Source organism: Passer domesticus, chromosome 34 (assembly GCF_036417665.1).
Source record: "Passer domesticus isolate bPasDom1 chromosome 34, bPasDom1.hap1, whole genome shotgun sequence".
NCBI classification, from domain to species: domain Eukaryota; kingdom Metazoa; phylum Chordata; class Aves; order Passeriformes; family Passeridae; genus Passer; species Passer domesticus.
The window spans coordinates 643,516-665,719 of NC_087507.1; the positions used below are offsets into that span (position 1 = coordinate 643,516).

General features: G+C 61.6%; 1 protein-coding gene across 1 annotated transcript in view; it reads left to right on the forward strand.

Annotated features, from left to right (window-relative positions):
* The window catches only part of C3 (complement C3), a 44,015-nt gene that overhangs the window by 380 nt on the left and 21,431 nt on the right, over positions 1–22,204 (forward strand). The window contains exons 2-16 of the mRNA XM_064402093.1: positions 2,115–2,307; positions 5,480–5,639; positions 8,671–8,741; positions 8,847–8,941; positions 9,025–9,107; positions 9,215–9,305; positions 10,941–11,043; positions 12,365–12,485; positions 13,955–14,070; positions 14,698–14,844; positions 17,955–18,167; positions 18,250–18,444; positions 19,392–19,553; positions 20,339–20,468; positions 21,524–21,595. Coding sequence (XP_064258163.1) covers positions 2,115–2,307; positions 5,480–5,639; positions 8,671–8,741; positions 8,847–8,941; positions 9,025–9,107; positions 9,215–9,305; positions 10,941–11,043; positions 12,365–12,485; positions 13,955–14,070; positions 14,698–14,844; positions 17,955–18,167; positions 18,250–18,444; positions 19,392–19,553; positions 20,339–20,468; positions 21,524–21,595 — 1,952 coding nt within the window. The remainder of the gene's footprint in view (positions 1–2,114; positions 2,308–5,479; positions 5,640–8,670; positions 8,742–8,846; positions 8,942–9,024; positions 9,108–9,214; positions 9,306–10,940; positions 11,044–12,364; positions 12,486–13,954; positions 14,071–14,697; positions 14,845–17,954; positions 18,168–18,249; positions 18,445–19,391; positions 19,554–20,338; positions 20,469–21,523; positions 21,596–22,204) is intronic.

A 22,204-nucleotide genomic window follows, 5' to 3' on the forward strand; every position in this document is an offset into this window, starting at 1 on the left:
CACCCATGGGACCCTCACCCAACCCCACCCATGGGACCCCCACCTATGGGATCCTCACCCCACCTATGGGATCCCCACCCATGGGACTCCCTAACCCCAACAATGGGACCCCCACCCATGGGACCCCCACCCAACCCCACCAAAGGCACCCTCACACAACCCCACCCATGGGACCCCCACCCATGGGACCCCCATGGGATCCCCTTTTCTGGAACTTCCCACCCATGGGTGCTTTGGGGACAGATTTTTGGGGTTTGGGTGCTCTGAGTTCCCCAGGCTGCTTTGGGGACAGATTTGGGGGTTTCTGGGTGCTCTGAAGTCCCCTAGTTGATATTAGGATAGATTTTGGGGGTTATGGGTTCTCTGAGGTCCCCAAGTTGATATTGGGACAGATTTTGGGGTTTCCGAGGTCCCCAAGGTGATATTGGGACAGGTTTTGGGGTTTCTGGGTGCCCCAAGGTGTTGTGGGGACAGATTTTTGGGTTTTTTGTGTCCTGTGAAGTCCCCAAGTTGATATCGGGACAGATTTTGGGGTTTCTGGGTGCTCTGAGGTCACCGAGGCTTTGTGAGGTTCCCAAGCTGCTTTGGGCACAGATTTTGGGGTTTCTGGGTGCTCTGAGGTTCCCAGGGTGATATCAGGACAGATTTTGGGGTTTCTGAGGTCCCTAAGTCTTTGTGGGGAGAGATTTTGGTGTTTCTGAGGTTTCCAAGGTGCTTTGGGGACAGATTTTGGGGTTTCCGAGGTCCCCAAGATGTTGTGGGTACAGATTTTTGGGTTTTTGTGTCCTGTGAGGTCCCCAGGTTGATATCGGGACAGATTTTGGGGTTTCTGGGTTCTCTGAGTTCCCCAAGGTGATATTGAGACAGATTTTTGAGTTTCTGAGGTCCCCGAGGTGACATTGGGACAGATTTCAGAGTTTCTGGGTGCTGTGAGGTCCCCAAGACTTTGTGAGGTCCCCGAGGTGATGTGAGGACAGATTCTGGGGTTTCTGAGGTTCCCAAGCTGCTTTAGGGATAGATTTTTGGGGTTTTGTGTCCTGTGAGGTCCCCAAGTTGATATTGGGACAGATTTTGGGGGTTCCGAGGTTCCAGAGGTGATATCGGGACAGATTTTGGGGTTTCTGGGTCCTGTGAAGTCCCCAATGTTTTGTGAGGTCCCCAAGTTGATATTGGGACAGATTTTGGGGTTTCTGGGTGCTGTGAGTTCCCCAAGGCTTTGTCAGGTCACCAAGTTGATATTGGGACAGATTTTGGGGTTTCTGGGTGCCCCAAGGTGATATTGGGACAGATTTGGGGGTTTCTGAGGTCCTCAAGGTGATATTGGGACAGATTTTGGAGTTTTGTGTCTTGTGAGTTCCCCAAGCTGCTTTGGGCACAGATTTTGGGGTTTCTGGGTGCTGTGAGCTCCCCTGGGCTCTGTGGGCACAGATTTTGGGGTTTCTGAGGTCCCCAAGCTGCTTTAGGGACAGATTTTGGGGTTTCTGGGAGCTCTGAGGTCTTCAAGGCTTTGTGAGGTCCCCAAGGTGTTGTGGGGTCAGATTTTGGGGTTTCTGGGTGCTGTGAGTTCCCCAAGTTGATATTGAGACAGATTTTGGGATTTCTGGGTGTTCTGAGGTTCCCAAGTTGATATCAGGACGGGTTTTGGGGTTTCTGGGTGCTGTGAGTTTCCCAAGGCTTTGTCAGGTCCCCAAGTTGATATTGGGACAGATTTTGGCAGTTTTGTGTCCTGTAAAGTCCCAAAGTTGATATCAGGACAGATTTTGGGGTTTCTGGGTGCTCTGCGGTCACCAAGTTGATATTGGGACAGATTTTGGGGTTTCTGAGTGCTCTGAGGTCCCCAATGTTTTGTGAGGTCCCCACGTTGATATTGGGACAGATTTTGGGGTTTCTGGGGTCCCCAAGCTGCTTTAGGGACAGATTTTGGGGTTTCTGGGTTCTCTGAGTTCCCCAAGGTGATATTGGCACAGATTTTGGGGTTTCTGAGGTCCCCAAGCTGTTTTAGGGACAGATTTTGGTGTTTCTGAGGTCCCCAAGCTGCTTTAGGGGACAGATTTTGGTGTTTCTGGGCGCCGTGCCACCGCCGGCGCCCGGTGACAGCGCGGTGGTGTCCGCAGGGTGACCATGGTGACCCCGGCCGTGCTGCGGCTGGAGACGGACGAGCAGGTGGTGCTGGAGGCCCCCGGGCTGAGCGCGGCCACCGAGGCCTCGCTGCTGGTGCAGGACTTCCCCCAGAAGCGCCAGGTCCTGTTCCAGAGCCGCGTGGCCCTGAGCCCGGCGCAGGGCATGATGGCCACGGCCACCATCAAGGTACGCTGTCACCACCCCCCTCTGGCTGCTGTCACCACCCCCCTCTGGTCAGTGTCACCATCCCCTGGTCACTGTCACCACCCTCTGGTCAGTGTCACGCCCCCGGTCACTGTCACCCCCCTCTGGTCACTGCCACCACCTTCTTCTGGTCAGTGTCACCCCCCTCTGGTCACTGCCACCATCCCCTGGTCACTGCCATCCCCCTCTGGTCACTGCCACCACCTTCTTCTGGTCAGTGTCACCACTCCCTGGTCACTGCCACCACCTTCTTCTGGTCAGTGTCACCCCCCTCTGGTCACTGTCACCATCCCCTGGTCACTGTCACTATCCCCCGGTCACTGCCATCCCCCTCTGGTCACTGTCACCACCCCCTGGTCACTGTCACCATTCCCTGGTCACTGCCACCACCTTCTTCTGGTCAGTGTCACCCCCCTCTTCTGGTCACTGTCACCATCCCCTGGTCACTGTCACCCACCCCGGTCACTGCCATCCTCCTCTGGTCACTGTCACCATCCCCTGGTCACTGTCACCATCCCCTGGTTACCGCCATCCCCTGGTCACTGCCATCCCCTTCTGGTCATTGTCATCCCCCCTGGTCACTGTCACCACCCCTCATCACTGTCACCCCCCTCTGGTCACTGTCACCCCCTCTGGTCAGTGTCACCACCCCCTGGTCACTGTCACCCCCTCTGGTCACTGTCACTATCCCCCGGTCACTGCCATCCCCCTCTGGTCACTGTCACCACCCCCTGGTCACTGTCACCATCCCCTGGTCACTGCCATCCCCTGGTCAGTGTCACCATCCCGTGGTCACTGCCATCCCCCTCTGGCCACTGCCACCATCAAAGTACGCTGTCACCACCTCCCTCTGGTCAGTGTCACCCCCCTCTGGTCACTGTCACCATCCCCTGGTCACTGCCACCACCCCTCATCACTGTCACCCCCCTCTGGTCAGTGTCACCACCCCTCATCACTGTCACCACCCTCTTCTGGTCAGTGTCACACCCCTCTGGTCACTGTCACCACCCCCTGGTCACTGCCATTCCCTGGTCGGTGTCACCCCCCTCTGGTCACTGTCACCATCCCCCTCTGGTCACTGTCATCCCCTGGTCACTGTCACCCCCCTCTTCTGGCCACTGTCACCCCCCTCTGGTCACTGTCACCACCCTATTCTGGTCACTGCCACCACCCCCTGGTGACCGTCACCGGCCATTGTCCCAGCGGTCACTGCCCTGGACGGGAAACGGGAACTGAACCCTGAACGGGGGTGGGGAATGTCCAGGGGTGGGGACAGCGGGGTGGTCACTCCTGGTGGCCGTGGGGTGGTCACTCCTGGTGTCCATGGATGGTCACTCCTGGTGTCCGTGGGGTGGTCACTCCTGGTGGTCGTGGGTGGTCACTCCTGGTGTCCGTGGGTGGTCACTCCTGGTGTCGATGGGGGTGGTCACTCCTGGTGTCCATGGGTGGTCACTCCTGGTGTCCGTGGGTGTGGTCACTCCTGGTGGCCGTGGGTGGTCACTCCTGGTGTCCATGGGTGGTCACTCCTGGTGTCCGTGGGTGGTCACTCCTGGTGTCCATGGGGTGGTCACTCCTCTGGTCCATGGGTGGTCACTCCTGGTGTCCGTGGGTGTGGTCACTCCTGGTGGCCGTGGGGGTGGTCACTCCTGGTGTCCATGGGTGGTCACTCCTGGTGTCCGTGGGTGGTCACTCCTGGTGTCCATGGGGTGGTCACTCCTCTGGTCCATGGGTGGTCACTCCTGGTGTCCGTGGGTGGTCACTCCTGGTGGCCGTGGGTGGTCACTCCTGGTGGCCGTGGGTGTGGTCACTCCTGGTGTCCATGGGTGTGGTCACTCCTGGTGTCCGTGGGTGTGGTCACTCCTGGTGTCCATGGGTGGTCACTCCTGGTGTCCATGGGTGGTCACTCCTGGTGGCCGTGGATGGTCACTCCTGGTGTCCATGGGTGTGGTCACTCCTGGTGTCCATGGGTGGTCACTCCTGGTGGCCGTGGGGGTGGTCACTCCTGGTGTCCGTGGGTGTGGTCACTCCTGGTGTCCATGGGTGGTCACTCCTGGTGTCCGTGGATGGTCACTCCTGGTGTCCATGGGTGTGGTCACTCCTGGTGTCCATGGGTGGTCACTCCTGGTGGCCGTGGGGGTGGTCACTCCTGGTGTCCATGGATGGTCACTCCTGGTGGCCATGCGTGGTCACTCCTGGTGTCCATGGGTGGTCACTCCTGGTGGCCGTGGGTGGTCACTCCTGGTGGCCGTGGGTGGTCACTCCTGGTGTCCATGGATGGTCACTCCTGGTGGCCATGCGTGGTCACTCCTGGTGTCCATGGGGTGGTCACTCCTGGGGTCCATGGATGGTCACTCCTGGTGTCCATGGGTGGTCACTCCTGGGGTCCCCACAGGTGTCCCCATTGTCCCCTACTCCTCTGGATGTCCCCACTGTCCCCTGTCCCCATTGTCCTTGTTCCTGCAGGTGTCCCCACTGTCCCTGTCCCCGCAGGTGTCCCCATTGTCCCTGTCCCCACGGATGTCCCCAGTGTCCCCTGTCCCCATTGTCCCCTGCCCCTCAGGTGTTCCCAATGTCCCCTGCTCCTCTGGACGTCCCCACTGTCCCCTGTCTCTGCAGGTGTCCCCAGTGTCCCTGTCCCCATGGATGTCCCCACTGTCCCCTGTCCCCACGGATGTCCCCACTGTCCCTGTCCCCTGTCCCCAGTGTTCCTGTCCCCTGTCCCCACTGTCCCCTGTCCCCGCAGGTGTCCCCATTGTCCCCTGTCCCCAGTGTCCCCTGTCCCCACTGTCCCCTGTCCCCACGGATGTCCCCAGTGTCCCTGTCCCCACTGTCCCTGTCCCCACAGATGTCCCCATTGTCCCCTGTCCCCAGTGTCCCCTGTCCCCAGTGTCCCTGTCCCTGTCCCCAGTGTCCCTGTCCCCGCAGGTGTCCCCAGTGTCCCTGTCCCCAGTGTCCCTGTCCCCAGTGTCCCCTGTCCCCAGTGTCCCTGTCCCCGCAGGTGTCCCCAGTGTCCCTGTCCCCAATGTCCCTGTCCCCAGTGTCCCTGTCCCCGCAGGTGTCCCCAGTGTCCCTGTCCCCAGTGTCCCTGTCCCCAGTGTCCCTGTCCCTGTCCCCAGTGTCCCTGTCCCTGTCCCCAGTGTCCCTGTCCCCGCAGGTGCCGGCCAAGGCGCTGCCGCAGGCGCAGGGGAAGCAGTTTGTGACGGTGACAGCGCGGGTGGCCGCGGTGACACTGGAGAAGGTGCTGCTGGTGTCCCTGCAGAGCGGCCACATCTTCGTGCAGACCGACAAGCCCATCTACACCCCCGGCAGCACCGGTGACGCACGGGGACACCGGGGACACGGGGACACTGCAGGGACACTGGGGACACCGGGGACACTGGGAACAGTGCAGGCACACTGGGGACACTGGGGACACCGGGGACACTGGGAACAGTGCAGGCACACTGGGGACACTGGGGACACCGGGGACACTGGGAACAGTGCAGGCACACTGGGGACACCGGGGACGCGGGGACAGCTGGGGACACTGGGGACACTGGGGACACCGAGGACACGGGGACAACTGGGGACACCGGGGACAAGGGGACACCGGGGACAGCTGGGGACACTGCAGAGACAGCTGGGGACAGCTGGGGACAGCTGGGGATACCACAGGGACAGCTGGGGACACTGCAGGGACACATGGGGACACTGCAGGGACAGCTGGGGACATCTGGGGACACCGGGGACAGCTGGGGATACCACAGGGACACCATGGGAACACCTGGGGACACTGGGGACACTGGGGACACCGCAGGGAGAGCTGGGGACACCTGGGGATACCGCAGGGACAGATGGGGACACTGTGGGGACAGTTGGGGACAGCTGGGGATACCACAGGGACAGCTGGGGACACTGCAGGGACACTGCAGGGACAGCTGGGGACAGCTGGGGACACCGGGGACACTGGGGACACTGGGGACACTGGGGACACCGCAGGGAGAGCTGGGGACACCTGGGGATACCGCAGGGACAGATGGGGACACTGTGGGGACAGTTGGGGACACCACAGGGACACTGCAGGGACACCACAGGGACTACGCGGGGAGAGCGACATTGTGGGGACATTGAGGGGCTGGGGACACCACTGGTGTGGGGACAATGCTGGGGCCACCGGTGAGTGCACCTGGGGACACCACGGGGACAGCTGGGGACACTGGGGACACCGTGGGAACTCCACAGGGAGGGCGACATTGTGGGGACATCGAGGGGATGGGGACACTGTGGGGACATCGAGGGGATGGGGACACTGTGGGGACATTGAAGTGATGGGGACACTGTGGGGACATCGAGGGGATGGGGACACTGTGGGGACATTGAAGTGATGGGGACACTGTGGGGACATTGAGGGGATGGGGACACTGTGGGGACTTCACAGGCGTGGGGACACCTCGGGGTGCTGGGACACCTTGAGGGCTGGGGACACCGTGGGGGCTTGGGGACACCTCAGGGTGATGGTGGCACCTCCCTGTGACCCCTCGGGGGGCTGGGGACACCTCGGGGTGCTGTGTCACCCTTCTGTGACACCTCAGGGCGATGGTGGCACCTTGGGGTGCCAGTGTCACCCCTTTGGGGACCTCACTGTGATGTCCCCACTGGGACCCAGTGTCCCTGCCCTGTCCCTCCTCACATTGTCCCCTGTGTCACCTCTCAGTGCTGGATGTCCCCACGTGTCCCCTCACCTTGTCCCTTGTGTCCCCTCATCTTGTAACCTGTGTCCCCACCCAGTGCTGGCTGTCCCCACCCCTGTGGCTCACCTTGTCCCTTGTGTCCCCACCTTGTCCTTGTCCCCTCTCAGTCCCCAGTGTCCCCATCCCTGTGCTCACCTTGTCCCCACATGTCCCCTCACCTTGTCCCCTCACCTTGTCCCTTGTGTCCCCTCACCTTGTCCCCTGTGTCCCTTCTCACCTTGTCCCTTGTGCTCCCTCACCTTGTCCCTGTGTCCCCTCACCTTGTCCCCTCTCACTTTGTCCTTTGTGTCCCCTCACCTTGTCCCCTCTGTCCCCTTTCGCCTTGTCCAGTGTCTCATCACCTTGTCCCCTCACCTTGTCCCCTGTGTCCTCTCTCCCATTGTCCCCTGTGTCCCCTCTCACCTTGTCCTGTGTGTCCCCCGTCCCCTTGTCCCCTGTGTCCCCTCACCTTGTCCCCTCTCACTGTGCCCCCTGTGTCCCCTCACCTTGTCCCTTCTCCGTCCCCAATGTCCCCATCCCTGTGCTCACCTTGTCCCTTGTCCCCTCCCACCTTGTCCCATGTCCCCTATCACCTTGTCCCCTGTGTTCCTTCACCTTGTCCCTTGTCCCCTCTCACCTTGTCCCCTCTCACCTTGTCCCCTCACCTTGTCCCCTGTGTCCCCTCTCACTTTGTCCCTTGTCCCCTCTCACCTTGTCTCCTGTGTCCCCTCACCTTGTCCCCTGTGTCCTCTCACCTTGTCCCGTGTCCCCTCACCTTGTCCCTTGTCCCCTCTCACCTTGTCCCCTCTCACCTTGTCCCCTGTGTCCTCTCACCTTGTCCCCTGTGTCCCCTCACCTTGTCCCCTGTGTCCCCTCACCTTGTCCCTTGTCCCCTCTCACCTTGTCCCCTGTGTCCCCTCTCACCTTGTCCCGTGTGTCCCCTCACCTTGTCCCCTCTCAGTCCCCAATGTCCCCATCCCTGTGCTCACTTTGTCCCCTGTGTCCCCTCTCACATTGTCCCTTGTCCCCTCACCATGTCCCCTGTGTCCCCTCACTTTGTCCCCTGTGTCCCCTCACCCTGTCCCCTCTCACCTTGTCCCCTCTCACCTTGTCCCGTGTCCCCTCTCACCTTGTCCCCTCTCACCTTGTCCCCTGTGTCCCCTCTCACCTTGTCCCCTGTGTCCCCTCACTTTGTCCCCTGTGTCCCCTCACCATGTCCCCTGTGTCCCCTCACTTTGTCCCTTGTCTCCTCTCACTTTGTCCCCTGTGTCCCCTCTCACCTTTTCCCCTCACCTTGTCCCTTGTCCCCTCTCACCTTGTCCCCTGTGTCCCCTCACTTTGTCCCCTGTGTCCCCTCACCCTGTCCCCTGTGTCCCCTCTCACCTTGTCCCTTGTCTCCTCTCACTTTGTCCCCTGTGTCCCCTCTCACCTTTTCCCCTCACCTTGTCCCTTGTCCCCTCTCACCTTGTCCCCTGTGTCCCCTCACTTTGTCCCCTGTGTCCCCTCACCCTGTCCCCTGTGTCCCCTCACCTTGTCCCCTGTGTCCCCTCTCACTTTGTCCCCTGTGTCCCCTCTCACCTTTTCCCCTCACCTTGTCCCTTGTCCCCTCTCACTTTGTCCCTTGTGTCCCCCCCAGTGCTCTGCCGCCTCTTCACCGTGGGCCACCTCATGCAGCCGGTAGCCAAGACGGTCATCGTGGAGGTCAAGGTGAGAGCCCTGGGGTGATACAGGGTGACACAGGGTGACACAGGGTGACACAGGGGTGACACAGGGTGACACGGGTGACACGGTGCCCCGCGCGTGTCCCCTCAGACGCCCGACAACGTCATCATCAAACAAGTCCCGGTGTCGTCCCCGACCAAAAACGGGATCCTGACCGTCAACCACAACCTGCCCGAGGTCGTCAGGTGGGTGTCACCGTCCCCCGCGGTGGCCTGGGGACACCCCCGGCGCTGCCACCTCACTGTCACCTCCCTGTCACCTCCCCCAGCCTGGGCACGTGGACGATTTCGGCCAAATTCGAGGATTCCCCGGATCAGGTTTTCAACTCCCAATTCGAGGTCAAGGAATACGGTGGGTGAGGGCTGGGGGTGGCCTTGGGGACATCGGGGACTGTCCCCGAGGGGTGGCGGTGCCGCCATGCCGCCGGTGTCACCGGTGTCACCGTTGTCACCCCGCAGTGCTGCCGAGCTTTGAGGTGTCCGTGGATCCCGAGGAGAAGTTCCTGCACATCGACCGCCAGGCGGATTTCCGGGTGTCCATCCTGGCCAGGTGACCCCAAAATGTCCCTTTTGGGGACAGAGGTGTCCCCCTTGGGGTCACGCCTGCGTGGGGGACGGGGGACAGCTGTGCTCGGCTGCTGTCCCTGGGGGTGGCACGTGGAGGGGGACACGGGGTGACATGGTGGCATTGGTGGTGGCAGGGATGGGGTGACAGGGACAGGGTGGCAGGATGGGGACATGGTGACACGGGGACATTGGTGATGACAGGGATGGGATGACAGGGTTGGAGTGGCAGGATGGGGACATGGGGACGCAGTGACATTGGTGGTGGCAGGGGTGGGATGCCAGGAATGGGGTGGCAGGATGGGGACATGGTGGCATTGATGGTGGCAGGGATGGGGTGACAGAGACAGGGGTGGCAGGATGGGGACATGGTGGCATTGGTGGTGGCAGGGATGGGATGACAGAGGGGTGGCAGGATGGGGACATGGGGACATGGGGACATTGGTGGTGGCAGGGATGGGGTGACAGGGACAGGGTGGCAGGATGGGGACATGGGGACATTGGCGGTGGCAGAGATGGGGTGACAGGGACAGGGGTGGCAGGATGGGGACATGGGGACAATGGGGTGACATTGGTGATGACAGGGATGGGGTGGCAGGATGGGGACATGGGGACAATGGTGGTGGCAGGGATGGGATGGCAGAGGGGTGGCAGGATGGGGACATGGGACAATGGGGTGACATTGGTGATGGCAGGGATGGGATGACAGCGATTGGGTGGCAGGATGGGGACATGGGGACATGGGGACAATGGGGTGACATTGATGATGACAGGGATGGGGTGGCAGGATGGGGACATGGGGACATGGGGACATTGGTGGTGGCAGGGATGGGGTGACAGGGACAGGGGTGGCAGGATGGGGACGTGGGGACATGGTGGCATTGATGGTGGCAGGGATGGGGTGACAGGATGGGGTGGCAGGATGGGGACATGGGGACAATGGGGTGACATTGATGATGACAGGGATGGGGTGGCAGGATGGGGACATGGGGACAATGGGGTGACATTGATGATGACAGGGATGGGGTGGCAGGATGGGGACATGGGGACATTGGTGGTGGCAGGGATGGGGTGACAGAGACAGGGGTGGCAGGATGGGGACATGGGGACAATGGTGGTGACAAGGATGGGATGACAGGGATGGGGTGGCAGGATGGGGACATGGGGACACGGGGACATTGGTGGTGGTGGCAATTGTGGGATGACAGGGATGGGGTGGCAGGATGGGGACATGGTGACAGAGTGACACGGTGACACAGTGATACAGTGACAGGGTGACAGGATGACAGGGTGACACACTGACACGGTGACACAGTGACAGGGTGACAGTGACACGGTGGCTATGGGGACAGGAATGGCTGTAATGGGGATGTGCAGGGGACACAGTGACATGGTGGCACAGTGGCACAGTGACAGGGTGACAGGGTGACACAGTGGCACAGTGACATGGTGACAGTGACACGGTGACACGGTGACACAGTGACACAGTGACACGGTGACGTAGTGACATGGCGACATGGTAGCATGATGGCACCTTGACATGATGACACGGTAACATGGTGACACAGTGACATGGTGACACGGTGACACAGTGACACGGTGACACGGTGGCTGTCCCCAGGTACCTGTACGGGAAGCGCGTGGAGGGCACGGCCTTTGTCCTCTTCGGGATCATGGTGGACGACGAGAAGAAGAGCATCCCCCAGTCGCTGCAGCGCGTCCCGGTGAGCCTGGCACTGTCCCCAACCCTGGCACTGTCCCTGTCACTGTCCCTGTCCTGGTGAGCCTGGCACCGTCACTGTCACTGTCCCCAACCCTGGCCCTGTCCTGTCACTGTCCCTGTCCCGGTGAGCCTGGCACTGTCACCGTCAATGTCCCCAACCCTGGCACTGTCACTGTCCCTGTCCCTGTCACTGTCCCGGTGAGCCTGGCACCGTCCCTGGCACTGTCCCCAACCCTGGCACTGTCACTGTCACTGTCCCCAACCCTGTCCCCAGCCCTGGCACTGTCACTGTCCCTGTCCCGGTGAGTCTGGCACCGTCACTGTCACTGTTAGTGTCCCCAGCCCTGGCACTGTCACCGTCAGTGTCCCCAACCCTGGCACTGTCACCGTCCCTGTCCCTGTCCCTGTCCCGGTGAGCCTGGCACCGTCCCTGGCACTGTCACTGTCCCTGGCACTGTCCCTGTCCCCAACTCTGGGATTGTCCCTATCCCCATCACTATGCCTGTCCCCAACCCTGTCCCACCCGTGTCCCCAGGTTCAGGACGGTGACGCCGAGGCCGTGCTGTCCCTAACCCTGTCCCCGTGTCCCCAGGTTCAGGACGGTGACGCCGAGGCCGTGCTGTCCCTAACCCTGTCCCCCTGTTGTCCCCCTGCTGTCCCTAACCCTGTCCCCGTGTCCCCAGGTTCAGGATGGTGACGCCGAGGCCGCGCTGTCCCTGTGCTGTCCCTAACCCTGTCCCCCTGCTGTCCCTAACCCTGTCCCCATGTCCCCAGGTTCAGGCCGGTGACGCCGAGGCCATGCTGTCCCTAACCCTGTCCCTAACCCTGTCTCCGTGTCCCCAGGTTCAGGACGGTGACGCCGAGGCCACGCTGTCCCTGTGCTGTCCCCAAGCCTGTCCTAACCCTGTCCCTAACCCTGTCCCCGTGTCCCCAGGTTCAGGACGGTGACGCCGAGGCCATGCTGTCCCTGTGCTGTCCCTAACCCTGTCCCCATGTCCCCAGGTTCAGGATGGTGACGCCGAGGCCACGCTGTCCCTGTGCTGTCCCCAAGCCTGTCCTAACCCTGTCCCTAACCCTGTCCCCGTGTCCCCAGGTTCAGGACGGTGACGCCGAGGCCGTGCTGTCCCTAACCCTGTCCCTAACCCTGTCCCCATGTCCCCAGGTTCAGGCTGGTGACGCTGAGGCCGCGCTGTCCCTAACCCTGTCCCCCTGCTGTCCCTAACCCTGTCCCCATGTCCCCAGGTTCAGGACGGTGACGCCGAGGCCGCGCTGTCCCTGTGCTGTCCCTAACCCTGTCCCTAACCCTGTCCCCATGTCCCCAGGTTCAGGACGGTGACGCCGAGGCCGTGCTGTCCATGGCTCACCTGCGCCAGCGCTTCCCCAACCCCCAGGAGCTCGTGGGACACTCCCTCTATGTCACTGTCACCGTCATCACCGAGTCAGGTCTGCGCGGGGACACGGGGGAACAGGGACATCGGGGGGACATGGGGGACACAGGGGGACACGGGGGGACAGGGACAGTGAGGGGACACGGGGGGACATGGGGGGAACGGGGGACGTGGGGGGACACGGGGGAACAGGGACACCGGGGGGACATGGGGGGCATGGGGAGACATGGGGGGACACGGGGGACACGGGGGGACAGGGACAGTGAGGGGACATGGGGGGACGTGGGGGGACAGGGAGGAACAGGGACACCGGGGGATGTGGGGGGACACGGGGGGACAGGGGGGGACAAGGACAGTGAGGGGACACGGGGGGACACGGGGGGACACGGGGGGACAGGGATAGTGAGGGGACACGGGGGGACGGGGGGGGACACGGGGGGACACGGGGGGACATGGAGGAACAGGGACACAGGGGGACACGAGGGGACACGGGGGACGTGGGGGGACACGGAGGAACGGGGACACCGGGGGGACATGGGAGGACAGGGACAGCAAGGGAATGGGGGGACACCGGGGACAGGGACACTGGGGGGACACGGGGGACAGGGACTGTGGAGGAATCCAGGGGGACAAGGACAGTGAGGGGACACGGGGGGGACATTGGGGACAGGGAGAGCGAGGGGACATGGGGGGATAGGGACAGCAAGGGGACACAGAGGGACAGGGACAACGAGGGGACATGGGGGACAGGGACTGTGGTGGGATGTTGGGGACAAGGACAGCAAGGGGACAAGAGAGACAGGGACAGCGAGGGGACATGGGGATAGGGACAGCGAGGGGACAAGGTGGGATAGGGACAGCGAGGGGACACAGGGGGACAGGGACAGCAAGGAGACGTGGGGTACAGGGGCTGTGGGGGGGCATTGGGGACAAGGACAGCAAGGGACAAGGGAGATAGGGACAGCGAGGGGACAAGGTGGGATAGGGACAGCGAGGGGACACAGGGGGACAGGGACAGTGGCGGAATCTAGGGGACAACAGAACTGGGGGGGACAGAGACAGCAAGGGGACATGGGGGGACATGGGGGGACAGGGACAGTGAGGGGATGGACAGGGACAGCGAGGGAACACAAGGGACAGGGACAACGAGGGGACATGGGGAACAAAGACAGTGGAGGAATCCAGGGGACAATGGGACAAGGGGGACAGGGGGGGACAGAGTGGGGACAGCACGATGTGAGTCTGGGGACGTGTGGGGTTGGGGACAGCGATGATGGGGGGGGACACCGGGGGCCACCCGTCTGGGCAGGGGACAGGGAGCCCTGGCCACAGGTGACACGGCCACTGTGGTGTCCCCACAGGCAGTGACATGGAGGGTGGCAGGGGGACAGTGAGGATGGAGGGACAGGGACCCAGGTGACACGGCCACCGCGGTGTCCCCACAGGCAGTGACATGGAGGGTGGCAGGGGGACAGTGAGAATGGGGGGACCCCAGGTGACACGGCCACCGCGGTGTCCCCGCAGGCAGTGACATGGTGGAGGCCCAGCGTGGTGGCATCCCAGTCGTGACATCGCCCTACAGCATCCACTTCACCCACACCCCCAAGTACTTCAAGCCGGGGATGCCCTTTGACCTCACGGTTGGTGACATCTTGGGGACAGTGGTGGCCCAGGGGGGTGGCCTGGTCTGGGATGGGGACAGGGCAGAGCTGGGGTTGGGGGTGGAGGAGAAGTTGGTCCCTGGGTGATGTCCCTGTGTCACCTGAGAGGGGCTGGGGACCGTGGGCTGTCCCCGTGTCACTGGGGTGGCACTTCCTGGTGCCAGTGTCCCCTCCCAGTGCCACCACCCCTTCCCAGTGTCCCTTCCCAGTGCCACCACCCCTTCCTTCTGCCACCACCCCTTCCAAATGTCCCCTTCCAATGCCACCACCCCTTCCCAGTACCACCACCCCTTCCCAGTGTCCCTTCCTGGTGCCACCACCCCTTCCCAATGTCCCTTCCCAGTGTCCCCTTCCCAGTGCCACCACACCTTCCCAATGTCCCCTTCCAATGTCACCATCCCCTCCCAGTGCCACCACCCTTACCAGTGTCCCTTCCCAGTGCCACCACCCACTCCCAGTGTCCCCTCCCAGTGCCACCACCCTTCCCAGTGTCCCTTCCTGGTGCCACCACCCACTCCCAGTGTCCCCTCCCAGTGCCACCACCCCTTCCCCGTGCCCTTCCCTCACTCCACGTCCCCATGCAATGTCCCCCCGTGTCCCCTCCAGGTCTATGTCACCAACCCCGACCAGTCCCCGGCGCCGCGTGTCACCGTCCAGGCCGATGGCTTCCAGGGCCAGGTGTCCACGCAGCGCGATGGCACCGCCAGGCTGGTCCTCAACATGCCGGCCAACAAGGACAGCGTCCCCATCACCGTGAGTGTCACCAGGTGTCACCTCCGCCGGGGTGGCCCAGGGGTGGGGGAGTGACCGGCGGGTTGAGGTGGCCGAGATGGCCGGAGTGACCCGTGGGATGTCCAAGGGTCAGGACAGCAGGACTGGGGACCAGGATGGGCTGGACATCCGTGGTGGTCAAGGGTCATGGTGGTCACTCATCATTGGCCAAAAGCCAGGATGGCTGAGGTCACCCCATGCTTGAGGTGACCAAGGGGTTGAGGTGGCTGAGATGGCCTGAGTGACCCCTGGGATGGCCAAGGGTGCGGACAGCAGGACTGGGGACCAGGATGGGCTGGACACTCATGGTGGTCAAGGGTCATCATGGTCACTCATCATTGGCCAAAAACTGAGGTCACCCCATGGTTGAGGTGACAATGGTGGTCAAGGTGTCCAGAGTGACCAAGGACAAGGGGGTTGAGGTGGCTGAGATGGCCGGAGTAGTGACCTGTGGTTATGATGACCAAGGGTCAGGACAGCAGGACTGGGGGACCAGGATGGGCTGGACATCCATGGTGGTCAAGGGTCATCATGGTCACTCATCATTGGCCAAAAACTGAGGTCACCCCATGGTTGAGGTGACTGTGGTGGACAAGATGTCCAGAGTGACCAAAGGTTGGGGGATTGAGGTGGCTGAGATGGCCGGAGTGACCCGTGGTTGTGGTGACCAAGGGTCAGGACAGCAGGACTGGAGACCAGGATGGGCTGGACATCCATGGTGGTCAAGGGTCATGGTGGTCACTCATCATTGGCCAAAAGCCAGGATGGCTGAGGTCACCCCATGCTTGAGGTGACCAAGGGGTTGAGGTGGCTGAGATGGCCGGAGTGACCCCTGGGATGGCCAAGGGTGCGGACAGCAGGACTGGGGCACCAGGATGGGCTGGACATCCATTGTGGTCAAGGGTCATGGTGGTCACTCAGCATTGGCCAAAAGCCAGCATGTCTGAGGTCACCCCATGGTTGAGGTGACCAAGGGGTTGAGGTGGCTGAGATGGCCGGAGTGACACACGGGATGACCAAGGGTCAGGATAGCAGGACTGGGGCACCAGGATGGGCTGGACATCCGTGGTGGTCAAAGGTCATCATGGTCACTCATCATTGGCCAAAAGCCAGGATGGCCGAGGTCACCCCATGGTTGAGGTGGTCAAGATGTCCAGAGTGACCAAGGGGTTGAGGTGGCTGAGATGGCCTGAGTGACCCCTGGGATGTCCAAGGGCCAGGACAACAGGGCTGGGGACCAGGATGGGCTGGACATCCGTGGTGGTCAAGGGTCATGGTGGTCACTCAGCATTGGCCAAAAACTGAGGTCACCCCATGGTTGAGGTGACAATGGTGGTCAAGGTGTCCAGAGTGACCAAGGACAGGGGGTTGAGGTGGCTGAGATGGCCGGAGTGACCCCTGGGATGACCAAGGGTCAGGACAGCAGGACTGGGGACCAGGATGGACTGGACATCCATGATGGTCAAGGGTCATCATGGTCACTCATCATTGGCCAAAAACTGAGGTCACCCCATGGTTGAGGTGACAATGGTGGTCAAGGTGTCCAGAGTGACCAAGGACAAGGGGGTTGAGGTGGCTGAGATGGCCGGAGTAGTGACCTGTGGTTATGATGACCAAGGGTCAGGACAGCAGGACTGGGGGACCAGGATGGGCTGGACATCCATGGTGGTCAAGGGTCATCGTAGTCACTCATCATTGGCCAAAAACCAAGATGGCCAAGGTCACCCTGTGGTTGGGGTGACTGTGGTGATCAAGGTGTCCAGAGTGACCAAAGGCCGGGGGGTTGAGGTGGCTGAGATGGCCGGAGTGACCAAGGACTGGGGCTATCCTGGTCACCATTGGCCAAGGGAGACAGCCTAGGTCAGGCTGACCATGGTGGCCAACTCAATTGGGTTGGCCAAGACATGAGAGTGACCAATGACCAGGTGTCAAAGAGGCTGATGAAGGTGTCCACAGTGGTCAGTTGTCCATGGTGGCATGTGGCCAGGGTGACCAGTGACCAGGAACTGGGATGGTCAAAGCCAGGGAGACAAAAGGCATTGAGGGTGGCCAAGGTCAGGGGGATCAAGTGGTTGAGTGGCCAAGACATCCAAGGTAGCAGATGGTCAGTTTGACCATGGAGATGGTCACCAAGGACCAGGACACCAGGGAGGGGCACACAGACCATGACAGACAAGACCTCTGTGGTGGCCAACACTGCCATGGTGGCCTAGGCCTCCATGATGACCAAGACACCTCCATGATGGCCAAGACCTCTGTGGTGGCCAAGGCCTCCATGATGGCCAAGACCTCTGTGGTGGCCAAGACCTCTGTGGTGGCCAAGGCCTCCATGATGGCCAAAATCTCTATGGTGGCCAAGACCTCCATGATGCCAAGACTTCCATGGTGGCCAAGACTTCCATGGTGGCCAAGGTCTCCATGATGACCAAGACACCTCCATGATGGCCAAGACCTCTGTGGTGGCCAAGGCCTCCATGATGGCCAAGACCTCTGTGGTGGCCAAGACCTCTGTGGTGGCCAAGGCCTCCATGATGGCCAAAATCTCTATGGTGGCCAAGACCTCCATGATGGCCAAAATCTCTATGGTGGCCAAGACCTCCATGATGGCCAAGACCTCTGTGGTGGCCAAGGCCTCCATGATGACCAACACACCTCCACAATGGCCAAAACCTTTATGGTGGCCAAGACCTCCATGATAGCCAAAACCTCTGTGGTGGCCAAGACTGCCATGATGGCCAGGGCCTCCATGATGACCAACACACCTCCACAATGACCAAGACCTCTATAGAACCTCTATGGTAACCAAGACCTCTGTGGAGGCCAAGACCTCCATGATGGCCAAAACCTCTATGGTGGCCAAGACTTCCATGGTGGCCAAGGCCTCCATGATGACCAAGACACCTCCACAATGGCCAATACCTCTATGGTGGCCACGACCTCTATGGTGGCCAAAATCTCCATGATGACCAACACACCTCCACAATGGCCAAGACCTCTATGGAACCTCTGTGGTGGCCAAGCCCTCCACGCTGACCCCGCCCAGGCCCATGTCCCTCCCCGCTGACCGAGTGCCACCGTGTCACCCGTCCCAGGTGCGGACAGCCCAGGCGGGGCTGCCACCAGAGCGCCAGGCCTCGCGGCAGATGACGGCCCAGGCCTACCGCAGCCAGGCCGGCTCGGGCAACTTCCTGCACCTGGCGGTGGCCGCCACCGAGCTGCAGCCCGGGGACAACCTGGCCGTGAACTTCCACCTCAAGACCAGCAACAACAACGTCCGCAACTCCGTCCCGTTCTTCACCTACCTGGTGGGTACCCGCGGTCGACCCATGGTCCTCCAGCTTGGCCACTTGGGTGTCCAGGTGGCCACCAAGGTTGGGTTTCTGGCAGATCATGACCAAGGGACGCATCCTCCGAGCCGGCCGGCAGCGGCATGAGGCCGGCCAGAGCCTGGTGACCATGACCCTGCCGGTGACGCCGGAGCTCATCCCGTCCTTCCGCATCGTGGCCTACTACTACGTCCTGCCCGGCGAGATCGTGGCCGACTCCGTCTGGGTGGACGTCAAGGACACCTGCATGGGCACTGTGAGTGTGCCCCGGTGGCCCCAGGGGGGTCAAAGGGGCCGTGGAGACATTGGATGGGCCTTGGTGGTGGCTGGGGTGGTCTTTGAGGTGGCCTTTGAGGGGTCTGGGAGGCCTTGGAGGTTTTTGGTGGGTCCTTGAGGAACCTTGGAGGTCCTTGAATGGTTTGGGAGGTTCTTGAGGGGTTTGGGTTACCCTTGAGTGACCTGGGGGCTTTTGAGGGGTTTGGGAGCTTCTTGAGGGACCTGAGAGGTCCTTGAGGGGCTTGGGTGGCTTTGAGGGACCTGGGAGGTCCTTGAGGGATTTGGGTGGCATTGAGGGGGCTTTTGAGGGACTTGGGGGACCCTTGAGGGACCTTGGAGGTCCATGAGGGACTTGGGTGGCCTTGAAGGACCTGGGGGCTTTTGAGGGTCTTGGGGCACCCTTGAGGGGTTTGGGAGGTCCATGAGGGGCTTGGGGGTACCCTTGAGGGACCTGGGAGGTCCTTGGGGGGCCCTTGAGGGACCTGGGAGGCCCTTGGGGGTCTTGGGGGGCCCTTGAGGGACCTGGAAGACATTTGGATGAGCTTTTGGGGTCCTTGAGGGATTTGTGGGGTCCTTGAAGGTCCTTGAGGGATCTGGGAACCTTTGGAAGGGTTTGGGGGACCTTGAGATCCTTGGGGACCTTTGGAAGGGCTTGAGGGGACCTTGAGGGACCTGAGTGGCCCCAGGTGGGGATTTGGTGTCACTTGTGTGGGTTTGGACACTCCGTGAGGAGCTTGGACATCTCCCGGGTGACCCAGGTGACCCAGGTGGCCCAGGTGGCCCTGGTGGCCCAGTGATGGCCCAGACATGAAGCCCATGGCCACCAACTGCCCCTGGAGGTCCAAATTTGGCGTCTCCCGTGGTGGGGAGGGACAAAAGTGTCTTTTGGGGACATCCTGGTGACGTCACCTCCTGTGTCTGCGGCAGCTGGTGGTGAAGGGGGCGACGGAAGGTGACAACCGTGTCCACGAGCCGGGGACGCCGATGAGGCTGCGCATCGAGGGCGACCACAAGGCCCACGTGGGGCTGGTGGCCGTGGACAAGGGCGTCTTCGTCCTCAGCAAGAAGAACAAGCTCACCCAGACCGGGGTGGGTGGCCCTGTCCTCGATGTCCCCAAGGAATGGTCGTGGCCATCTCCAGCATCCTTGGGTGGTGGCCATCACAGTTGGCCCTGTCCTTGCTGTCCCCTTGTGGTGGCCATCACAACTGTCCCCATCATCCCTGGGTGGTAGTGGTGGCTGTCACAGCTGTCCTGCTGTCCCTGGGTGGTGGCAGTGGCCGTCACAGCTGTCCCCACCGTTCTTGGATGGTGGCAGTGGCCGTCACAGCTGTCCCCATTGTCCCTGGGTGGTGGCAGTGGCTGTCACAGTTGTCCTGCTGTCCTTGGATGGTGGCGGTGGCCATCACAACTGTCCCCATCATCCCTGGGTGGTGGTGGTGGCTGTCACAGCTGTCCTGTCATCTGTGAGTGGTGGCAGTGGCCATCACAGCTGTCCCCACCGTTCTTGGATGGTGACAGTGGCTGTCACAGCTGTCCAACTGTCCCTGGGTGGTGGCAGTGGCTGTCACAGATGTCCTGTCATCCTTGGATGGTGGCAGTGGCCGTCACAGCTGTCCCCATTGTCCTTGGATGGTGGTGGTGGCCATCACAACTGTCCCCATCATCCCTGGGTGGTAGTGGTGGCTGTCACAGCTGTCCTGTCATCTGTGAGTGGTGGCAGTGGCCATCACAGCTGTCCCCACCGTTCTTGGATGGTGGCAGTGGCTGTCACAGCTGTCCAACTGTCCCTGGGTGGTGGCAGTGGCCGTCACAGCTGTCCAACTGTCCCTGGGTGGTGGCAGTGGCCGTCACAGCTGTCCCCTGTGGGCGCAGGTTTGGGACACGGTGGAGAAAAGTGACATCGGCTGCACGCCGGGCAGCGGCAGGGACAACGTCGGGGTCTTCGCGGACGCTGGCCTGAGCCTGACCACCAGCGTCAAGGTCACCACGCCCCAGCGGTCAGGTGGGACAGCTGGGGTGGCACCTCGGGGACAGGGGGTGGCACCTCCGGGAGGTGGCACCTCAGGGATGTGGCACTTTGGGGATGGGGCGGGTGACAGGAGATGGTGGAGGAGGTGGCATCTCAGGGGTGGGAGAGGTGACATCTCGGACGGTGGAGGTGACACCTCGGGGATGGTGGAGGTGACATCTCAGGGATGGGAGAGGTGACATCTCAGGGATGGTGGAGGTGGCACCTTGGAGATGGTGGAGGTGACATCTCAGGGATGGTGGAGGTGGCACCTTGGAGATGGGGGAGGTGACATCTCAGGGACAGGGAACGTGACATCTCAGGGATGGTGGAGGTGACATTTCAAGCATGTGGCACCTCAGGGATGGTGGAGGTGACATTTGAGGGATGGTGGAGGTGGCACTTCAAGCATGTGGCACCTCAGGGACCAGGGATGTGACACGTCAAGAATGGGAGCGTTGACATTTAGGGAGATGGGGATGGTGACACCTCAGGGGTGTGACATTTCAGGGATGGGAGAAGTGACACCTCAGGGACGGGGGAGGTGACACCTCGGGGATGGGGGAGGTGACACCTCAGGGGTGTGACATTTCAGGGATGGGAGAGGTGACACCTCAGGGACGGGGGAGGTGACACCTCAGGGGTGTGACATTTCAGGGATGGGAGAGGTGACACCTCAGGGACGGGGGAGGTGACACCTGGGGGATGTGACATTTCAGGCATGGGAGAGGTGACACCTCAGGGACGGGGGAGGTGACACCTAAGGGGTGTGACATTTCAGGGATGGAAGAGGTGACACCTCAGGGACGGGGGAGGTGACACCTCAGGGGTGTGACATTTCAGGGATGGAAGAGGTGACACCTCAGGGACGGGGGAGGTGACACCTCAGGGATGTGACATTTCAGGGACGGGGGAGGTGACACCTCAGGGATGTGACATTTCAGGGATGGGAGAGGTGACACCTCAGGGATAGGGGAGGTGACCCTGAACTTTGAGATGTGACACATGGGACACTTTGGTGTCCTGACCGATGTCCCCTCTGTCCCCAGAGGTGCAGTGTCCCCAGCCTGCCAAACGCAAGCGCCGCTCGCTGGCACTCGCCGAGTACAAGGGCAGCAAGGGTAGGTGGCACTGGGGTGTCCCTTGTCGCCAGGGGTCACCGGGGTGTCCCTTGTCCCCTGGGGTCACCGGGGTGTCCTTTGTCCCCAGGGGTCACGAGGGTGTCCCTTGTCCCTGGGGTCACCAGGGTGTCCCTTGTCCTGAGGTCACCTGGGTGTCCCTTGTCCCCTGGGGTCACCTGGGTGTCCCTTGTCCCCAGGGGTCACGAGGGTGTCCCTTGTCCCTGGGGTCACCAGGGTGTCCCTTGTCCTCGAGGTCACCTGGTGTCCCTTGTTCCTGGGGCTGAAAAAGTGTCCCAGGACCCTGAGGAACACCAGTGTCCCATGTCCTGCAGCATCTGCTGTCCTAAAGGCCACCAGAGTGTCCCACTATTCTGAGGTCACTATTCCCAAGAGCCACCAGAGTGTCCCATGTCCTTGAGGGCCATCAGAGTTTCTCGTGTCCCAGTCAACATCAGTGTCCCACGTCCCTGAGGGCCACCAGAGTGTCCCGTGTCCCAAAGATGACCAGACTGTCCCATGTCCCAGAGGGCCACCAGAGTGTCCCATGTCCCAGTCAATACCTGTGTCACACATCCCTGAGAGCCACCAGTGTCCCATGTTCTTGAGAGC